The sequence below is a fragment of the Gopherus evgoodei genome, chromosome 9, assembly GCF_007399415.2.
Source record: "Gopherus evgoodei ecotype Sinaloan lineage chromosome 9, rGopEvg1_v1.p, whole genome shotgun sequence".
Lineage (NCBI taxonomy): Eukaryota > Metazoa > Chordata > Testudines > Testudinidae > Gopherus > Gopherus evgoodei.
In genome coordinates, this window is record NC_044330.1 from 13,924,612 (window position 1) to 13,946,741 (window position 22,130).

The following is a 22,130-nucleotide window of genomic DNA, read 5'->3' on the forward strand; positions in this document are numbered from 1 at the left end:
TCAAATTCAGTGCTTGTTTAGCATGTCTCCCATCTTCCATACGGTGCACATGTCCCCACTACTTGAGCCTTCTTTCTTTGATGATATTTTCTATCATATGCTACTCTATCACATCCCTTATTCTCCTATTTGTTATTCTGTCTTTCCATGAAATCTGTGATATCTTCCTCTGCTATCCGTGATAGGCACCCTCCAATTTTTTTGTTGTTAGCTACGTTCAGCAGCCAAGCCTCTGCTCTGTACAGTAGTGTGCTCTGTACAATCAGAAGTATAATCTTAACTTCAATTTGGTATGGAGACCTCTTTCACCAGATATTATTCATCATTCCAAAAGTAGTTTGCTTTTCCTAATCTTGTATGGATTATCTTTATCACAAACACCTTCAAATCTCATCACACTTCCCAGATAGAATTCTACCTGTTTGATTTCTTTTCCATCCACATACACTTTTGCATCTCTTGTCCACTTTCCTCTTTCTGTTTTCTACGCATTTATTTTCAACCCAATTTTTGCTGCTTACTGTTCTACCTCTGAAGTAAGGCCAGTTGTTCTTTCCATGTCATACTTAGTAAAGCAATGTTGTTGTCAAAGTCAGCATAACTCTCTGCTAACCATTTTACACCATCTACCCCTTCACTCAGTCTATTGCTAATGCAAAGATTGTTGATAACACATTCTGGTCTAACTCCAGTCACAATATTCAACTGTTCACCCTGGCCTGTATCTGACTTCACTGTGCATCTTCTTCCATCACATAAACTCCTTATTATGATGATCAATTTATCTGTTACCCCATACATTCTAGCAATATTTCATGGATTCTCTGTCTCGGTACTATCAAATGCTTTCTTAAAGTCAATAAAGTTTTTGCCAATCAGTAGATTTTTTTGGTGATCTGTCAAAGAATGAATATTTGTTGACAACATAATCTACCTGGAAGGAAGCTACCTTGTTCTTCCAATACCATCTTATCCACTGCCTTCTTTATTCTACTAAGCATGATGGTAGCCAATACTTCGTCCAGGACTGATAGCAGTACAATACCTCTATAGTTTGTGCAATGAGTAAGATCATGCTTTTTTGGCAATGCCATGATGATACCATCTTTCAAGATACCTTAGTGCCAGTGGAGTTGCACTTATGTAAAATCAGCATGAGACTTGATTCAGGCCATTAGTAGCAAACAGGTCCTTAAACCTTCAGAAAATATACAGGAAATTATTGACTTGGGATCCCTAATCAGTAGCTGAACATCCAACCACCATAAAAATGTCTCAGCATGTTGTGCAAAATGATCAGAGTTAGGGTGATTTTTTTAAGGCAAAAAAGTCACTACCCTCCAGATCAGAAATGGCTGCTCTCTCTTCACTTAACCTCCAATTTCTAACTACCCAGGACTCTCTCTTCTATCAACTCCTCTATATGTGTTTTGGAGATTGACCATAACTACAAAGTCTAGGTGCATTTGGATTCCAGGGTTTTGGTTTCTCTCTCTTGTGGTAGCATTGCAGCAGTCATAGCTATGACATCTTATTGTTTCCTACAAAACAAGTAGGGAAGCCCTAGGTTCTATCACACAGAAAACTCTGTATTATAGTCTTCATCAAATTATTTATACATACTTACATTTTGCAAGCCGGTTTGAATAGATATGAGGTCCTGCTTCATGAAGTAACTAGTCCCCTATTCTGTGAGTTCATTAAAATACTTGTTATTCCTATCTGTGAATAATTGCACATCCTACAAAAGATTTACAGGGCCAGGTTACACTGGTTACACAGGTTACACATTGACTTCAATTGACCTTCTTGTAGTAAAAGGTTCTAGTAAATATGACTAAGAGTATTAGAATCTGGCCCATAATGTCTGTTTAGAGTAGAAAGAGATTTTTCACACCCATATTTGCTTTAGATATTTTAAACTGCACATAGCATTGCATCCCACCTAAAATCAGTCATCTGCTCAGGCACAGATAGTTCAGTGCTTTATCGAAGACAAAACCAACTTTGTATTTCTTGGAGCTGAACGTTTTGGTAGTAAACTTGGCCTTCACGATAAGTTGAACTTACATATCTATATATCTTCCTCTTCTTGAAAACATCTTTAGTCAGCTATGTTCCATTTAGCATTCCACTGAGGGAAAATCTCCTGAAGTTCAAGGTTTTGCCTTGTTCCCATTTTCTGGAATGACACTGTGAATATTTTTCACATTTATACTAGTTTTTTCTTTTTTTTTAATTCCCAGGGTTACTGAATTAAAATTGAAACATATTTCTAGCCAAGAGGAAGAACTGTGCTATGTACTAGGGATCCAAGACTGTCACAAAATCTAAACCTACATAAATGAACACTTCCCAGGTAATCTTTCCATAACCTTTTTTCTATTCTTTCTGTTGTATGCTTCATATTTTCATCCTATTTATTTATTATTCTTTTCTCTCCGTTCTTCCATCTCCACTCCTTTTCTTCTACAGTTTCTTAACCAGAATAAACCTAATAATAAATGTGTCAAACTTTGGAACACACAAAATCCAGTTGAGTTTAAAATGAGGCAAACATAGTTTCCCTATCTTTTCTAAACAGATATAATATACAAATTCTGGCTTTTTGTGTAACCTAGAACCAGACATTTCTACCTCTGATGAATTTACATTCTGGTAATTACCTTTGATTTTTACACATAAATGGGTCTCTCAAACAAACAACTTTGCCTTTGCTACAAATCATTGCAGAATATGGGAAATTTTCAGACTTAAAAGCATCATCAGCAATTTTCACTTTAAAGTCTTTAAACTCTGTTCAGGAATGTCTGATTATCAGCCATCTCCCAAAGTTCACTAGTCTGACATAAACTTGTAGCCTCTCTAATTATTTTTTGTTATTGTTTGCCCACTGTAATTTGCATCCCTCTCCTTATAACAATTTACTGGACTGATATATTGTCAGTGATAATGCTTTTCTAAGCAGAAATAACAACCTAAAGTTACCACTTGTCTTGATATGGGAATAATTATTCATATAATTATGCAAAAGGCCGTCAATTACACAGGCTAAACTAGAACTTATGGCCACTATAAATTAATCAAAACAAAAGGAAAAACCCAGAAAAGTCCATCTAATAAAAACGTAAAAGAAAAATGTGTTGCAACTTCTCTACAAATAAATACGTTATACACCCTACCCTCAAACAATATATTATATGTAGTTATATAGGCATGAATTCAAGCTGGTTGAAAAAATTTCAAGAAAGCAGTTTTCCATGGGAAAATGATGTTTCAGCAATATTGAAATGTTTTGTGGCAACTGTCAATTTTAATTAAATTTGACTGAAAAGTTCTGAAACTATTCATAGCATTTTGTATCAACTTTCCTATTTTATTTTTACTTCTATATTTATATATATTATATTTACATATAATATTTACTATTATATTAAAATTTTTCAATATTATCAGAACATTTCAGCATAAGATCATTTACATGTTTCTCAGTTTAAATATTTCAGAACTTTCATTCCATTTTCCAACCAAGTCTACACACACACACACATATATCCATAAGTATAAGTAAGTGTATGCATCCACATTGTGTTATATACGTGTAAGTATGTGTGTAGATAGAAAGATAATATGTATCTATAAAGATATAGCTACACATAAATGTGCAAAGGATGAGATAATCTACTATTCCATGAAAACAATGAGGAGTCTGGTGGCACCTTAAAGACTAACAGATTTATTTGGGCACAAGCTTTTGTGGGTAAAATACCACTTCTTCAGATGCATGGAGTGAAAATGACAGGTAGAGGCATAAATATACTGGCACATGAAGAGAAGGGAGTTAACCTTACAAGTGGAGACCCAGTGATGACAAGGCCAATTCAATCAGGGTGGATGTGGTCCACTTCCAATAATTGATGAGGAGGTGTCAATACCAAGAGAGGGAAAATTGCTTTTGTACTGAGCCAGCCACTCCCAATTCCTATTCAAGCCCAAGTTAATGGCGTTAAGTTTGCACATGAATTGTAGCTCTGAAGCTTATCTTTGAAGTCTGTTTTTGAGATTTTTTTTGTTGCAGGATGGCTACTTTTAAATCTGTTATTGAGTGTCCAGGGAGACTGAAGTGTTCTCCTACTGTTTTTTGTATATTACCATTCCTGATGTTTGATTTGTGTCCATTCATTCTTTTACATAGAGACTGTCCAGTCTGGCCAATGTACATGGCAGAGGGGTATTGCAGGGTTGGGGTGTACTCTGCTCCCCAGTGGCGAGAGGCCCTGGGCAGCTATCCCTCTTTCCCGGTAGGGAATGGTTAGAGGAGAAGGCTCAGGTGGTTTCCCCTGGCTCTCGGTGGGGAATGGGTAGGAGAGAAGCCCCCCCAGACGGCTTCCACCCACTTCCGGTGGTGAGCAGCCTGTCAGAAGTCTGTGAGCCTGTGAGGCAGCCAGGCTCCTAGCAGGAAGCTGCCAGAAGAGCTGAGACCAGGCTCTCAGCTCCTCACATTGCCCTTCTCAGGTTGGTTGAAACACTCCTGGGGAGGACACGCACCTCCGACTCAAGGAGAGTGGTGTGGACATGCACCACCTCAGTAATTAGTAACCTAATAAAGCTCCATGAGGGGAGTAGCTACCAGCGCTGGTGCACTGTCTACACAGACACTTTACAGCGCTGAAACTTGCAGCATCCCTGAGTGAGAAAGTTGCAGTACTGTAAAGTGGCAGCATAGACAAGGCCTTAGGATATATCTACACTACAAACCTAAGTAATTCTTAATTTGTCCTTTCCTTAGTTTAGCTTCAGATGCTACCCTATGTAGACTGATGCTCATTGTGTTAGTCATCTCATCACTGCTAACCTTTTTGGTGAAAACTGAAGCAAAGATTGCATTTAACACTTTGGCAATGGCTGCATTTTCTATTATTGTCTTTCCCTCCTCATTGAGTAATGGGTCTTGCCTGTTCTTGGTCTTCCTCTTGTGTCTAATGTATTTGCAAACATGTTTTCTTGTTACCCTTCATGTCCCTAGCTAGCTTAATCTCATTTTGTGCCTTGGCCTTTCTATTTTTATCCTTCAGCGCTTGTATCATTGTTTGTATATTCATCCTCTGTAATTTGACCTAGTTTCCATTAGTTCTACCTAGTATTCCACTTTTATTAGAGTTGATTTATGGATATGTACTTTGTCAACAATGCATGTCAAAATATACAATTTGTGTTTTAATAGTTAGAAAGTTTTACCTTTCTGAATGTGTCTACTGTCAAATAACTATTGTCTAACCCTACCCCCACAGACATTATTGTCCGACCCCACAGTTTCCTGCAACTGTGAAAATTTAAATAGCTAAAAAAATTAAGAGCATTGATATTATCCACTGAAATTTATAAAAAATCAAATTCTGCCAAGCCTATTTAGAAAACTGCATACGTGAATTGGCTGGCTAAACATGATCCATGTGAATATAATCAGGCAGAGAGATGCATGAACATGTAGTACTCCAAACATAAATCAAAAAGTTAAAGAAGCTTTAATCAATCTAGATGAGCAAAAGGGTAGTTTTGACAACTGAAATGACAACTTTCACATTTAATGTGAATTTACTTGCCTTAAATCATTACACAAACTATTGAACTAAATCAATTCTTTAGGGAAAAGGGCGTGTGAAAACATTACAAAAATGTTTTAAAAAGCACTAAGGCAATGTTTTAAAAAGAATACTGGATGAAAAACACAAAATATTTCTTTGAAAGTGGAGTCAAGTATTTTTCTTACAGATATTTTATGCAAATATCATTTAATATTATAGAAACTCAACCAAATCAATAATCAAATAAGATTTTTATGTGAGAATAATATAGTTTTATTTGATGTTTAATCAAGTAGATATTTGCATTTTTCAGACACTAAACATTCTGCAAAGCAGCTTTGTCCCCTTACAAAAAGTACAGAAAGGGTGGTCTGGAGAATCAGATAGTACCTTGATTATAGAGAAGTGGCAAAAAGTCAGATCATACAGGTTTTCAGTATCTTCTGATGTTGGCTTTCCAATTTCATTTTAAAGCTACACTCATTTTTTAGCACTGTCATTAATTATAGTTCTGTATTGATTACTAATGGGTTTCAGATTTAACAAATGAATGGCTAGAGTGCTTCAAACAGCAAACATTTGTGCTATGAGTACATTATTCTTGATGACTGATAGCAGGGGACAGAGGCAGTCACAGAATGGGATTCTGCCACATACTCTTCCCTGTTAAACTCAGTTGTACCGTAGATATGTTTGTGGCCTCTGCTGCTCCTAAGCAGGGGCAACTACTTTCTTGAATTGTGCCAAATTGCCTGTCAATGTTTAGGACAGTTATCCAGGCCCCATGTCTGGCCTGAGACTGAGTCAGGTGACCAAGGATCATGTGAGAGAAACCTGGAAGCAGGGCTGCATATTGCACAGCAACTGAGACCTGCAGGGAGCAGGAGACATAGTGGACTTCTGGACTAGAACTGTGGTAGAGTTGGAGAGAGCCAAGTTGTGGGAAGAACCTAGGTTCCTGTACTCAACTAGTGGGCTTTTTTATTATTATTTTATAAGGTGATATACCTATCTCATAGAACTGGAAGGGACCCTGAAAGGTCATTGAGTCCAGCCCCCTGATTTCACTAGCAGGATCAAGTACTGATTTTGCCCTAGATGGCCCCTTCAAGGATTGAACTCACAACCCTGGGTTTAGCAGGCCAATGCTCAAAGCATTGAGCTAGTCCCCCAGAGTGACTAGGATAGGAACTGCTTGTACCTAGTGAACTGTTTATTTCTTGTTAAGTCTCATTAAACCAGACCCCAAAAGGTTGTGTAGGGAGGACAGACATTATCTGAAATGTGTGTGTTTATTGGAGAGCCACAGAGGAAACTGAGGCCAGGATGACTAGGTGCCAGGATAGGTTAGCCTGACCCTCTGACACTAGGGTGACCAGATGTCCCGATTTTATAGAGACAGTCCCGATATTTGGGACTTTTTCTTATATAGGCACCTATTGCCCCCCAGCCCCTGTCCCGATTTTTCACACTTGCTGTCTGGTCACCCTACTCTGACATCATCCAACTCATTTAGCAACTCTCTTATGTGGATAAGGCCCCACAATACTCATGCAACAGCCAAGCAGGATACCCAGTTTGTCTTCAAGTTCTGGGAGGAGTTATTCCCTAAAGCAGAGGTGGGCAAACTATGGCCCACGAGCCACATCCGGCCCACAGGACCCTTCCCTCTGGCCCCCGAGCTCCTGCCAGGGATTGGGGTCAGGACAGGCTTGCGGAGGAGCCAGCCCAACGTCCCAGCAGTGCAGTGAGCAAGGAGGAGGCTAGCCCCTGGACCCGCCCTTTCTGCGGGGCCAGGCCATGCCTTGCTGTTTGGGGAGGCATAGCCTTTCCCAGCATTCCCTACCCAGCCCTTCATACAATATCTGAACCCAATATGGCCCTAGGGCCAAATATTTTGCCCACCCCTGTCCTAAAGCTACATTTGAATCTTGAAAAGAGTTTACATTAAATCCCATGCCATCTGGTATTCAGCATTGTCTCCCCGACATATGTTAGTTAAAGGGGACAAATGTGTGGCATTCCATTTACATTTATTGGTCTTGTTAAACCCCTGAGGATTAGCATAAGCATAAGTAAACTGCCTGGTTTAATTTTTTACAATTATTAAATGCATATTTTAATGGGAAATACCAATAGGTAGAAGAAAGAAGGCCACCTCTGGCAGAAAAAAACATGCTGGAGTATGGCCCTGGGGAAGACAACTGTACATAAATGTTCTTCCCAAGTCACTCCGTCAATGAGAGGGAAGGTGTATGGGTCCCAGGGCCAACAGATATCTGATGATCCACTAGAAGCTCAGCAACCCTTTTCCTCTGTACCTGCTATGGACATCCTGCTTACCCTCCAGTCCCTGACAAACTCCCCAGCTATTGAGATCCTGTGTCATGGGGCAGTTCCCCAACACAGAGGAAGATGCCCTGATGGTGGGATCACCAATCAAAAGACAGGCATGCAGATACCATAGTGATGGGCATGGTGTGAGAATTAGAATAGTCAAGGGACTTCGTGGACAAGTGAATGTAGACTGAGTATGCATTAGATGGATTTATAGCTGGTGCCACAGATACAAAATGGGGAGAAAAGGAGGGGAAAGGAAAGACAAGTATGTTATAGTTCTGACATAGACCTTCCCCTTCTTACAAACAGGACCTGATGAGGCTCTTCTACATCTTGTGCACAGAGAGGATTGCTAGTCCACCTTCATGTGAGACAGGGAGATCTGATGGGAAGGGTCTCCTGTCTGTCACTAGTGCATGGTCTGATGAGATTGGGATTAAATTACATTGTTTCCAGCAATCGTGGTAGATTTTTGAGGAAGCTGGAGACTTACTGCATGCATACTTAGATACAGGCAATATTTAATAGTAATATAATTACCTGCCACCCTTAGAATAATTACGGACATTATTACAGAACTGTCATCTCATGAATACACTGAAGAAAACCTAAACCAAATTCTTCTTGACCCTCTTTTTATGACCCACATGACCTTGACCAATCAATATTCCAGAGTAATGAGTGTAAAACTGTCAGGAAATAGAAAACCTTCTCACTACAAGCAAAGAGCTTAACATGCACTCATCTAAATTCTGATTAAGATGCAAATTTCCCTAATAATCTATCATTCAACATCAAAAGTCCTATTCCTGAAATTCTACAAACACCATTTGTCTTAGTCTCGGCATTGTGTGCAAAATTGGATTGTAAATTTGATAAACATCATAAACTTTGCACCATAGCCACCCTTAAAAATACTTAGCAATTTTGCCTTAGATAAATATTAGATGAGGTCACCTTTGTGTTTGCAGATCTCCCTGTACACTGCATATAAAAATTGTAGAGAACACTGCAGTAACCATTTCTATTTAAGACAAAGCTGGAAAGTTTTGCATATTTTTGGGTTTTCAAAGAGTGATCATTGATTAGTCACAATATATTCAGTGAAACATTTAAGTTGAAATGATCCACGTCATTTTTTGGGCTCCCCATAGGAGTAAATGGATGAAATTATATGGCCTGTGTTATGCAGGAAGTCAGAGGAGATGATCATAATGGGCCTTTTTGGGCTTAAAAGTCTGTGAATTTTAGAAGTAAATGCTAGCACTAACATGGATATTTAGAAAAAAAAAACCTAAGGAATTGAAGTCTTAGTTTAAAATCTTATTTACTGATATTTCATTTCTAGATTATCATCCTATTTTAATCCTCTACAAATACTTTTATGATTAGATCATGCCTGAAAGGCATTAGCTTGCATCAAGTGGAAACCTTCCTCCTAGATGTCAATGCAGCATGCTCTCTCCTTCAGGCCCGGCAGCTTGGTTGGCTGAAGCAGATGAGGGTTGAGACCATGGCCTAGCCTTCTCCCTCATCCACCACCGCTAGAAAGTGCTAGGGTGAAGCAGTCTCTCAGTCTGTAGACGACAGAGGGTATAATTTTGATTCATCTCTGAATGATGGCATAATTCTGCACAGGGTGGTGCAAGGGGAGGAGGAGTAGGGGGTGGTTGGGAAGCACCTTGCAACACCACCCCATAATGGTATTTAATCACCTTCTCTTTGAACTGCGACATACAGGGACATATGACAAATGGGAATAAGGCTGGTATTTCTCATTACTAATTCACTTATTAAGGCCCCTAATGAATGAGAAAGAGAGTACTGCCTATTTATTATGAAAGTCAGACACAAGACATTTTAGTCTTTAGATTAATTTATAGTTAATAGTAAGGAGGGTGGGGGAGGAGGAGGGAAGCTCTCTAGAATCCAACCAAACTTTTAAGCTCGGAGTTGTTTACATATGTCTTTTTTTTTCTATTTTTAACTTGTGGAATAATTCTGGGACTGGAATCAGAACTGTGAGGCACAGCAAGAAGTGCATTTCTGAGGTATGTCTAGCCACAACCAGAAGTAGAGATGGAAAACATGAGACAACGCCTCTTCTCATGACTCTTCCAGTCTGATTTGCAGATTCAGGAATTTGGATAGCTGAAATAGGCACCTGCTTATCCAAACTGCACCTTGATGCCAAACATTGGCCTACCTTTTTTTTTTTTTTTTTTTTTAAAGAATTTTAAATTTATGCATATCTTGGTGCAACTGTATCAACGTCAAGACTACTTTCTTCTGGTTTCTTCATCTTTCTCTGAAAGATTTTCAAGAGACCTTTGCCAAAAAGAGTCTTCACTAGGAGAGGCTATGTTAGCTGTTTGTTTCAAATATTCCAGTTTGGTCATCTTACAATGGCTTTGAGCCTATGGCTTTCTATGGTTATACAACTCCTGAATGCAGTCTGTAAACAGGCCACCATCCACTTTCTTATAGAAAATCATGTAGTAAAGCTTTTAGAAAGTTCTGTGAAATCCATCCTCAGCAGAACTATTCTGAACTATTTGTCACCTGATACTTCGAAAGAATCAAGTATTTTAATCACACCTTTTATTAAAGAAGCTATAAAAATAGTTCTCTTCTTGATCTGTTTAGCTTAACATGTTCCTGTGAATTTTTCTCTTAATAAAAACTGATTGGCAGTGTCCTCAAGTGGTGATCTAAGAAGACTTATGTTGTTGACTGTCATCTTGTCCTAGTAGGTTGGAAATTACAGATTTTATCAATGTTGCCATTATTTCAAAGCATTAAAAAAGTGGGTTTTTTCGCTCTCCTAGACAGAGAACAGCTATCTTGTAGAAAAGTATCCATGGATTTGATGCCATTGCAATAGTACAGGACAGCTATTTCTTTTTTAGAGTCTATGACAATATGTCTAAATAACATGCAAGATAGGACATATTGTTAAAGGCTCCTTCTGACATGATATATCATGCTGTATCAAAGAATAAAACATCCCATTGCTTATATGTCCAGCTCTAATTCACAGCACATTCCAGTGTTATTTATATTTACTTCTTTTTTCCTGCTCACCAAGCACTTAAAATTAATATTCAGTGCAGTGATCCAAAATGTTTATTTTTATAGTGTGTCTATTTCAAGTTCTCATGGTAGTCTGACATATTGCTGGTAGAGCAAAGATCAGATTATTATGGCCAATAAAACAGTATGAGAGCCTTACTGCTCCCTGTGGTAGAGGATTAAATATCAGATAAGCAGGGATGTCCAGGCAAGATAATATGTTATCTATCTCCAACTACAGTGACTTTATATTGACAGTGTTCCTACAATTTTAGCACTTACTGTCCTTATTTTCTGAGGAACAGAAGCAAGTGATGTCTTATTCTTTATTGTATTTTATAATCATCCATAAATACCACAGTGTTGAAGGGACTATTAAATAGCTGTTTACCCGAAAGGTTATTTAATTTTTAGATTGCAAGTTGTGCAGTTGCTTAGAGTAACAGGAATTCAGGGTTGTAGAAATACAGCATTTCTTACTATACATAGTTCTAACACTAGCTTTAGTTAGTGGGGGAGGGATAGCTCAGTGGTTTGAGCATTGGCTTGCTAAAACCAGGATTGTGAGCTCAATCCTTCAGGGGAGCCACTTAGGATCTAGGGCAAAAATCTGTCTGGGGATTGGTCCTGCTTTGAGCAGGGGGTTGGACTAGATGACCTCCTGAGGGCTCTTCCAGCCCTGATATTCTATGAACAATTCCAAAATGGTTTCTATTATAAGCCCATTTTCACAGTCACAACTTTCACCTTTCAATCTGACATTTTCCATATTGGCTCTCCATCTGGAGGTGACATTTTTTGTTAAAGTTTGAACAAATTTCCTACAAATCATTTCTGAATACTGAGACTGGAAAAAACAAACAAAAATAACCCCCCACCCACTTTACTTCATTTTAAAACAAACCAACAAAAGTCCCACCAGAGAGGAAGAATAAACTAGGGTTTGAAATGTGAAATATAGCCTGAAAATACTCTTAAGGACTAGCATCTTTGCATGGCTTGAGAAAAACTGCTATTTAACACAAATATATCATGAGAAAATTGCATACTAGAATATTCACTTGAACATTTCCTTAAGCCTACATGTGTACTTTTAAACTAGACTTGGACAATTTTTTTTCAGAGTTTATTCAATTAAAAATGCAATTTTGATCACCCCAAATCTATTCACAAATTTGATATGAGTAGTTTCAGCCATTCACAACACAGGCAAAGGAGGAGGAGGGGATGCTGCTGCTGCTCACCCCAACTTATAAATTTTAGCCCAGCAGTTAGGGCACTCACCTGGGATGTCAGAAAGACAGGTTCAAATTCACACTCTGCAACAGACCCGAAATGGACTTGTTTGTGTCACCAAAAAATCCAAAATCATTCATATTTTATTTGATCCTAACAAAAAAAAATATACTTGGAACTACGAAACTGAAAAAAAAGATGAGTTATTTGCCTAGTTCTAGTTAAAACAGATGTGTTACCCATGTGCTCACATTTGGTTCAAACAGCTACGAGCTGCTGAAAGAAGCCAATTGGTTACCACTGAGCAAGCAGGGCATGTTCAGTCATGATGCAGAGAGGCTTCCACATAGTTTGGTATAAGCTTTATGCCTGCATTGACAAAAAGTATCGGAGTTCAAGGCTGTAAGGAGCCTCAGATCATCCAGTCTGTCCTATACACCACAGGCCACAAACACTACCCAGCACTCACACACTAAAACCAAATTAGACTTTTAGTCTCCTTCCCCTCCATAATTTTCCTGGTCCGTTCTATACAATTTCAGAGAAAATTATGTCTAAGGGTCAGCCACTGACAGAAGTACTTCCGCTGATTCCCATGAAACAATCTCTCTTCCAGGTGGCTTTCTCGGTGCTTCAGTGACTAGACTGAGCACACTTCAATCCTGATTAAAAGTGGTGCAACTATTGACTTCTGCCTTGTTAGGCCACATCTATAATACGGGCGCCACAGCAGCACAAAAGACAGTGCTGTAGCTACTCCCCTGTAGCACAGTCACTTAGATGTCTCCTGCAGCAATGGAAGGAGCTTCTCCATCTCTGTAGAAACTCCAGTTCAGTGAATGATGGTAGCTGGATGGAAGCATTCTTCCATCGACCTTGCTGTGAATTCACACCCCTGAGCGCTGTTGCGATGTCAACCTAACTTTAAGTGTTGACCAGGCCTTACACTAGTGTTCAGCTTGATGCAGTATCCTCATCATTCCATCAACCTCCAGTGCCTTTACCCTTCCATTTACTTCACAGCACTGGACTATAATCAACACACCATGATTTGCAGTCCTCACCAGTGGATCAGCACTGCTCTTTCTCATCCATTCCTAGCAGCGCAAAGATATTAGCGCATGCCTGATTAAGTGCACAGATATGTAAGTGTTCATTGATTGGTCCAACAAGTTTACAAGATCCATAGTCAGAATTTGTAAGTCCACCAACCCAGCAGCTCTTTTTAAAGGAGATTGAAAATGCTGTAGCTGAATAGTTAAGGAATAAAAAAGACAAAAAATCTTCAAGAATATCTAGTAAGTTATAGGGGCGGGAAAGTTAGTGCAGCACTCAGGTAGCACAGTTAAAAATACAAAAAAGCAGAAGATTAAGCATGATATTTTCTACTAATTGCCATTTGTGCCTTTGAAAAATCTACGCCTCAATAGTTAAACTTCTACCAACAACATTGCTCTGGCCGCAGCACACAATGTTCTCTTTTGTTTTACTAGCAAAATCTGTAGTTTGAAATATGAAACGTTATGCCTTAAACAGATACCATAAAAAAAATAAGAAAATGTGCAACATGCCTTTGTGAAGGCTGTCATTGTGAGGATAACTTTTGTACTTCCTGATCATGATTTTAATTGTATAACCTTCACATTGCATTAACACAGCCTTTGGCATATAATTATAGCAGAGTGGCAGCTATGCTATAGTTAGGGTTGAGCATCACTTTCTGTTTAAAGGTCAGCTGTCCTTGAAAATCCACACGCTTTCCCAGATAGTCTTAAAATTTGCTGTGCTTCTTAGGGGTGTAGGATAGAGTTAATAGTTCAAATACGGGATCATTTGAGCAAGGAGCTCTCAAGATATAGTCCCCCTCAAATAGAAGGTCAGCTGTTTATCAAAAAACAGCTGATTTTTTGGGGGGTACATCTGGGACTCAAACTACAGCTGTATCCTCCCCAAACCAATCTCAGTCACTTGGGATTTATCTCAACTAGTGCATAGCAGCGACTGTCTGTCTGGAGAAGCAATAGTGAAAAAGTTACTGGAGGAAAATTTGAAACTCCGTGTTAGTAGATGCTAAAATGTATAAAAGAATGAAGTGTGCATACACAGGAAGACTAAGGTTCAGTTCAAGCCAGGCGGTTTGCAGTCAGTGTTCTCTCACACTAACCAGACAGCTCAAGGGGATTTGCTGTGGTTACTGAACCTGAGCTGCACCCAAACAGTGTGATTGCAGGTAGGCATATCCATGCTTGTTTTAGTCTGGCTAGCACATCTAGCAGACAATAGTTATGAAGATGTGAAGGCACAAGCTTCAGTGTGGACTAGAAACCAGAAGAAGTAGCCAGGGACTTCTGGTGGGTTTGTACTGGGGCAGCTAGCCCACACTGAAGTCTGTGCCCCAATACATACTAGCACTCTTCCTTTACAGATGCTACAGAGTACATGAGTACTGTAGGATTAAGTTTAACACCTTCTCTTTGCTACATCAAAATTTAGGTTTAGGTTAGCATAGCATAGCAAACAAAAGCTACATGCACCTGGCCTTCATCCAAACATCAATGGTACTCCATACAACCACCCCAGGCTTTTACATGTTATTGCCCCTTCACTCTGGCCATTCCTTCTAACACATTGCCTCATTAAGCTCTGGAGATCACTGACACACATCCCAACAGATTGCAGACAATTCCTGTGGCAAGAAGACATCTCTATTGATGCAACCTACAAAATTCAGCTTCAAAATGAGGCATACTTGATCCTCTCCTCCAGGGGCAGCTCTAGGTATTTTGCCGCCCCAAGCACGGCAGGCAGGCTGCCTTCAGCGGCTTGCCTGCGGGAGGTCCCTAGTCCCGTGGATTTGGCGGCACGCCTGCAGGTCGTCCGTTGAAGCCACGGGACCAGCGGACCCTCCGCAGCATGCTGCTGAAGGCAATCCGCCTGCTGCCCTCGCAGCGACTGGTGGAGCGCCCCCTGTGGCTTGCCACCCCAGGCACACGCTTGGCATGCTGGTGCCTGGAGCTGCCCCTGCTCTCCTCATATCATAGTTATAAACTCTGCCAAGCTGCTCCAATTAATCCCTCAACCAGTCAATACAGCTACACCTAATACAGTGAACACAGCTGGAGTTCATTCAAAACTTTGGACCACAACACAAATAATGGCATATTCTCTTAGAGCTTTTGCATGTGTATTTATTATGCCATCCCACCTCCACCAACCCCCTATACTGAATCATTCCTGATTCAACAGGACAACCTTCAGGTTGCATTGCTGGGGTGGTGCGTACCTTCACTTTCAGTTTTCATTACCTTCATTCTCTCTGTCCTACTTCCACATTCTGGAAAGGCACGAGCACTACTGCGTAACCTTAATTCTGCATTAAGAAAGTTTTGGGGCAATTAACAAGAAGCCAAACTGTCTTTACTTACATTACAATAATTTATCTCCAACCTGTGTTTGTAGCCAAGGCTTCTTAACGAGTATGGGAATTAAGAACCTGGTACTGCAAGGTTTTCAGCACTTTGCAGGGCCAGAATTGGGGTGAAATTCACCTGTGCTCAGAGAACTACTAAAGCATCTATGCACCACTTGAGTCATATTTAAGCTCTACTTGGCTTAGATGGTGTATTAGCTATGTGCTGGATGTCTCAGAAAAGGGGTAAATTTAACTCTAAATGCATAATTTAGATGCAACATATTTTCCTTTTTTAATATAATCTGTAGTTAGCCACATTTTTCCCCTATTTTCACAAAGTAGGCAAAGTGTTTAATCTTGCTATTAAATTGTGGTTGATACTCAACTTGTTAATAAAAATATATTACAAAAGTGTCATTATTTCTTCAAGATGACCTGGTTTATGCTAATTTATTTACATAACCCTTGTAATATGTATTTCACAGCTGACACAGCAGCTCTCTTCAGAGCCCTACTGTGACATGCTTCTCGTTATGACGGGGTAAACAGTGTCACCTTTCCAGTGCACAGTGAATTACAGAGAAGTAGCAAGGCATGTCATCAATCACATTGCATTAAGTTGGCTTTTGAAGTAGATTTCAGATATCACAAATGCTATTTAGGCTGTTAGGGAATGTACAAATTGGACAGCTCGTATAAAATGGCCATATGATGAATGGACATGACAGGTCTTCAAAGAAAAGGAGCATTGCTAGTCTACAAATAACTTTGTCAAAACAAAAGTAAGACTGCAGCTGTTTTGGTAGCCTGGCTACTACAATTTAAGAATTATTTAATTGCTTTTTCTGCTAGAAGTTCAAACAAATATCATTGGTATCAGAAACTCATGTTTATTTATGGACCGTAAATTCTATGTCAAGCTAGCCCCTGCTAAGAATTTGCATTAGGTTTTGAAAATTAAAATGATCCATATTATGCCAAGTTTGTTACAAAGTATCTTTTACAAGAAAAACGGAAAAAAAACCCAACCCTGCAATGTTTCAATCACAGGCAGGCTATTTGACATCCAAAGTAAATGTAATTTGCTGCCTTACTTCATGTGATTATGTCTCCCTCTACTGGCTTATTTTAGTAACGATGACAACCTGCTACTCACAGTTTAAGATACTTACACATTTAGCTCAAATGTTAGTGATCTGTGCTTTAGGCATTCCAAGTCCAAGGTTAGATCACTGCTAATAACAATGTAGTCTAGATAAATATATATGTGGTCATGGTTCATTACCACCGATGGGACTTGCACTTTGTGGACCTATAGACACTGAGGAAAGCCTTTTCTAAGAGCACATGCATATAATCCATTGGGGTCTAGCCTTTTCTAAAACAACATCCGTATAAACCAAAGATCATATCTCTAGCTGCTGTTCTGAAAACCCTGATATAGCTAAAGTAATTATTCCTTTGGCTCAAGTGATAAGGGTGCGTCTTTTGCTTTTCCTGCTGCAAGATCCAGGGTTCAATCACCACTAATGTCTATGCAGGCTGTGTGTATATGCTCCTGCTTCATTATGCAGAAGTCCTAGTAAATAAAGAACAATTTTGAAATGTAATTTAAATTGCTGTGTGGTGAGCTGACATTGGTAAAAAAATCTTTGATTTTGCAAGAGTCTTCATTTTAGTCCCCAGAGAGGCTAGCTCTCTTTTAGCCTGCAATTTATGAGGCCCCTTATTGGTTAAGGATACTCTGACACTTGTGGGATTAATCTCAGAAACTACAACTGTATTTTTATCTCATTACAATTAATGCTATGGGTTTATTAAAACAAAGGGAAACTGTATATTGAATTTTTCCAGTTGACAAGACTCCCACAGGGCATTATATCCTATCAATACCTGCATATACTGTGCTCGGGATGTCTACTCAATCAGCTGTTGAACAAAAGGTAGGAATACCCAGAGGAAATAGAAGTCATGTGGACTTTGAAAATTCAGTACTGTCACAAAGACAATACAAGCAAAATGTAAAAAAAAGGTATTGTATTGCAGGTATCCAAGTCACTACGGGTATGTCTCCACAGCAACTAGACACCTGTGGCGGGCCCGTGCCAACTGACTCAGGCTCAAGGGGCTTGACCCTGCGAGGTGGGAGGGTCCCAGAGTTCAGTCTTTAGCCCAAGCCCGGAAGTCTACACAGCAATGAAATAGCCCCACAGCCCGAGGCCAAATCAGCTGGCAGAGGCTGGGTTTTTCTTTGTTGTGTAGACATACCCTAATATACTATAAAGCTCATAGTGATGGGCAATGTTCAGAAAGTATAAAGGTTGAGGGCTGCAGTGCGAAACTCAACTTCCTAGCCACACTTCTTTGGTCTATTCATATTTTAGCCATGAAAACAAACTAAATTTATTTTTGAAGCATGGGGAAAGAAAATAAGATAAAAAGCATCTGCTTCATTGTGTGTGACACATCATGTCGTGGAGAGGAGAAAGATGACACTAATAATATCAACAATGGAATTTATATTGCATTTGCCTTCTTCAGAGCACTTTACAAACATTTATGCAGCCTCACAACATCCCTGTTGGCTAGGTAAGTAAGATTTATAACCCCCATGTGGACACTGAGGCAGAGATATTAAATGAGTTGCCCAAGGCCAGAGATGGAGAATGTGTCAGACCCAGGATTATCATTCATGGGTTTCTGGCACCTAATCCTGTCCTTAAACCAGATCTCACTGCTAAGAAACTCATCCTCCCTTCTCTGAGTGCCTCTCTCAAGTGTTAGTTGGCAGGGCTTGCTCAACAGTGCCTTCATGCAAGCATAGGGAGAAGATAAAGTTCTAGACAAAGCTCTCTCAGATTCTTATATCCAGTTGAAAGCAGGAAGCGTAGGCCCACCATTTGAGAAACAGCTGACATTTAATTGTAAAAATACAACAAAACAGATCATTTCAGGTTCATTTCAAGGTCTGAGCTGAGGAGTGGGCTACATCTTATGTACCTGAATCTGTTTGCTCATCTCTAGCCTGAAGTTTTCACCATTATTCCCATGACTTGCCAGTTAAAGACAGATGGAAATTGTTTTCTAATTCTATTTCACTGTAAGTGACAAAAACAAATGACTGTATTACCTCAAGAGTTCCTTTGGCAGAGTAAGCGGCATATGAGTACAGAAGGTCTTGGCTGTGAAGTTTTTTGGTCTCCCTGTAACACTTCTGTCCACTAGGATAAAAGCATTCACCACTATTTTTCAGAGTTACTGTATTTGAAGAAGAGCCTGGCAGGTCAAGCAAAACAGAGTAATTTACTAGCTGAACATCTTCAAGGCCACAAGACGTCCATCGAACCAGAAGTTTCATCGCAATGTCTGTATCTTCTTCTTGCCTAGGCAACTGTATCAAATCTCTGGGGGTGGGAAAAAAAAAACCAGAAATAGTACATTTTTTCAAAAACACATTCATCTTGTACAGATATAGCAGTTCACAATTTCATTAATGTGAGGCAAGGAATTCATGATAGATTATCATATAATACAACAAAGCACATTTCATTATCTTTGCATGTAATTCCTATCGGTCATCAGAAAAATAAAGAATAATTGTTGTCTTTTAAGAAAAATATCCTATTGGAATTCCAAAATCCCTCAGAAGTGATTTCAAATCATGGTATAACTTGTAAAGCATTCAATATTTACATGTAGAATTTGCACTTCCATGCTGAAGTATCTGCTTGATAAATCTCTGGGTGCTGGCTTTTATCCCTATAGCTACTGTGGCTACAAAATTATGTTCAGAGGAAATATTTACTTTTTAACCTCAGACCTGATCAATTCTAAACAAGATTAATATTTAAAATTTATAAAATAACTTTCATTTATGAGTTTAAACATTAGAAACATTAATTCCACCTCACAAAACCTTACAAATTAGCAGCAAAGAATCCTGTGGCACCTTATAGACAAACAGATGTTTTGGAGCATGAGCTTTCGTGGCTGAATACCACTTCGTCAGATGCATTAGGTACATTTTACAGATGGGCAAACTGAGTCACCCATTATCACACTGTGATTAACTGACTGAGCTTGCAATAGAAATCAGGGATGGAATCCTGGCCTCAGCGAAGTCAACGACAAAGCTTCCATTGACTTCACTAGGGGGTCAGGATTTCACTCTATGCATCTCGAGAAGTATGGGGAAAGGCTCCACATTTTGATCCACTGATGAATGTGAAAACAAGTTCTAAATATTTATGTCCAGTTTTTTTTAAACTAAGTCTACTAATTTTTAAACTTTTTTTTTAAACTAAGTCTACTAATTTTATATTTAATCTATTTAAAAGAATCTTTCTAAATTCTATAGTATTACAATCTCCACAAAGTAGTGGATCATAATTAAAACATTGCACAGGAGTGTGATAGGGTGATGCTGTCTGGAGCACACTCCTGCAGCAGGCTGGGAAATGACAGGCACTCCTACCTTAGTTACCCTTTTCAGAGTTCCCAGAGTTTTCCCAAGTGAGGTTAATTTATTACAAAAGTCCCATGCGCATAAATCATAATAAAAGTCCCATAACGATAATCCTGATTTACCCCATGATAGTCCAAACAGCATCTCTCACCATGCCTAAACATCTCTCACCACATCCCAGCTCTCCATGTGGCCCTCGCCTGTCCTTGTACAAGGATGATCCCCACCCCCCTTCAACTCGAGTGCAACCCAGCTCTTCCCAGTGGGACCCTCACAGCCTCTGTGCTGGGATCATCTTTGCCAAAGGAACATTCCTCACTTCCCCTGGGCCTCTCACAACTCCTCTGAGTCCAGCTCTTCAACTCCAGAGATTCCAGCAGTTAAGCACCTTCGCTGCTCCCTGCCTTCAAGGCTCTTCAGCCCTGGCCCCAGCTCAGGGTCAGGAGGCAACTCCCTCTGCTACTACTGCTTCTCTTGCTTTCAGCCCTGGCCGTGACTTGGGCACATCAGCCAGCAAACCCCTTTTGCTGCTGTCCTACCTTCAGCTTTTGACCAGGTCTGAAACATAGTCTCCCAGACAATCCCTCCCTATTCCTAGGGAAGGCCTGTCATGAGCATTCTGCTCACAGCAGCTTTCCCCAGGGACTATCTCTTGTCTTCTGACTTTTCCACTGACTCACCAGGACTCCCCCTCAGTGGCTTGCTCCCTGACCTTTTCTAATTATAATAATAGGAGACATACCAATCTCCTAGAACTGGAAGGGACCTTGAAAGGTCATTGAGTCCAGCCTCCTGCCTTCACTAGCAGGACCAAACAACCCTGGGTTTAGCAGGCCAACGCTCAAACCACTGAGCTCTCTCTCCCCCCAGTCCTTAGGTGCAGCTCTGCCCTCTTAATTGTCCAAATGGAAGCACCTGCTCTGGCATACAGGAGCTGGATCTGCTTCATTCACAATGCGCAGCCACCCTTTGACAAGGAAACTCACAAAATCTACGATCAGTAGCTTTGGAAGGGTTGGCAATTGTCCATTATCAAGAGATTAGAACATCTCAGTGGCATAATCTATGTTGAATTTTAAGACAGCCAAAGACATACAAAATTAAGGCATGGTTACAGGGGTTATACTTTGCTGTAAAACTGCATCTTTAACTTGATTTTCAACCACTGCTAACAATTGCCATAATAATAACCATTATTTTATAGCATCCAGCAGTGCCATAGTATGGTACTTTACAATGGCAACAAAGTTAAGGAATTTACAGTTTAGTTGAAATACAAGGCCATCCACAGTGTAACAAAAGAGCAGAAACTCCACGTTCAAGAAGTTCAGAAGTCAGTGGCACAACTAGATTTTTAAGAAATAGCCCAATTTTTTTTAAAAACTCCTTATTTAATGAAAAAATAACTAATATTCACTGGGCACCCACTAGGTTTTTTTGTTTTGCTTTTCCAAAAGTCCCAGCTTTACAAAATGATTGGTTTGAATCAAATCTATCCAACACAGGAGAGTTCATCTGATGTAATTTCGTAGGGGGCTGGAGGGAGGGGATGATGCTGGAAACTAGCTACAGTTAAACATTTAGCCTATATTCACTGAGCAAAACAATTTGCAAAGCTGAAAAGAGCAGTTTCACTAAGTATCATAATATATTATTTGACAGAAAGTTTTCCTCAGCCTTGATATCCACAATAAAGGGTTGTCCGGGCAGCACAGTGAAGTGTCATGCAAAACACCCGAGCCTAGAAATGATTTGTCAATACTCCTCAGTAGGCTGACAGACCACGAATAGGTTGATTTTGGCTTTTCTGGGCCAAATACAGTTTATATCACTGCTGAACACCTGCTACTGGATGATCCACAGAGTGGCATTAATGAAAGAACTGAAGGAAACAATGAATCTAGTCTGACCAGCTTCAGAATGAACGCCAAGTGAATAGCACTGTACATCTAACAGTAATTTTAGTGGGAAAATGGAAAACTAAAATGAAAGGAAGATAAAATACATTGATCAATATAAC

General features: G+C 39.6%; 1 protein-coding gene across 3 annotated transcripts in view; it reads right to left on the reverse strand.

The window, feature by feature from the left end:
• NAALADL2 (N-acetylated alpha-linked acidic dipeptidase like 2) overlaps positions 1-22,130 on the reverse strand; it is a 921,662-nt gene that overhangs the window by 387,128 nt on the left and 512,404 nt on the right. For all 3 annotated transcript variants that reach the window (XM_030575533.1, XM_030575534.1, XM_030575532.1), the window contains one exon: positions 18,776-19,049. In XM_030575533.1, the coding sequence (XP_030431393.1) occupies positions 18,776-19,049 (274 nt within the window). The remainder of the gene's footprint in view (positions 1-18,775; positions 19,050-22,130) is intronic.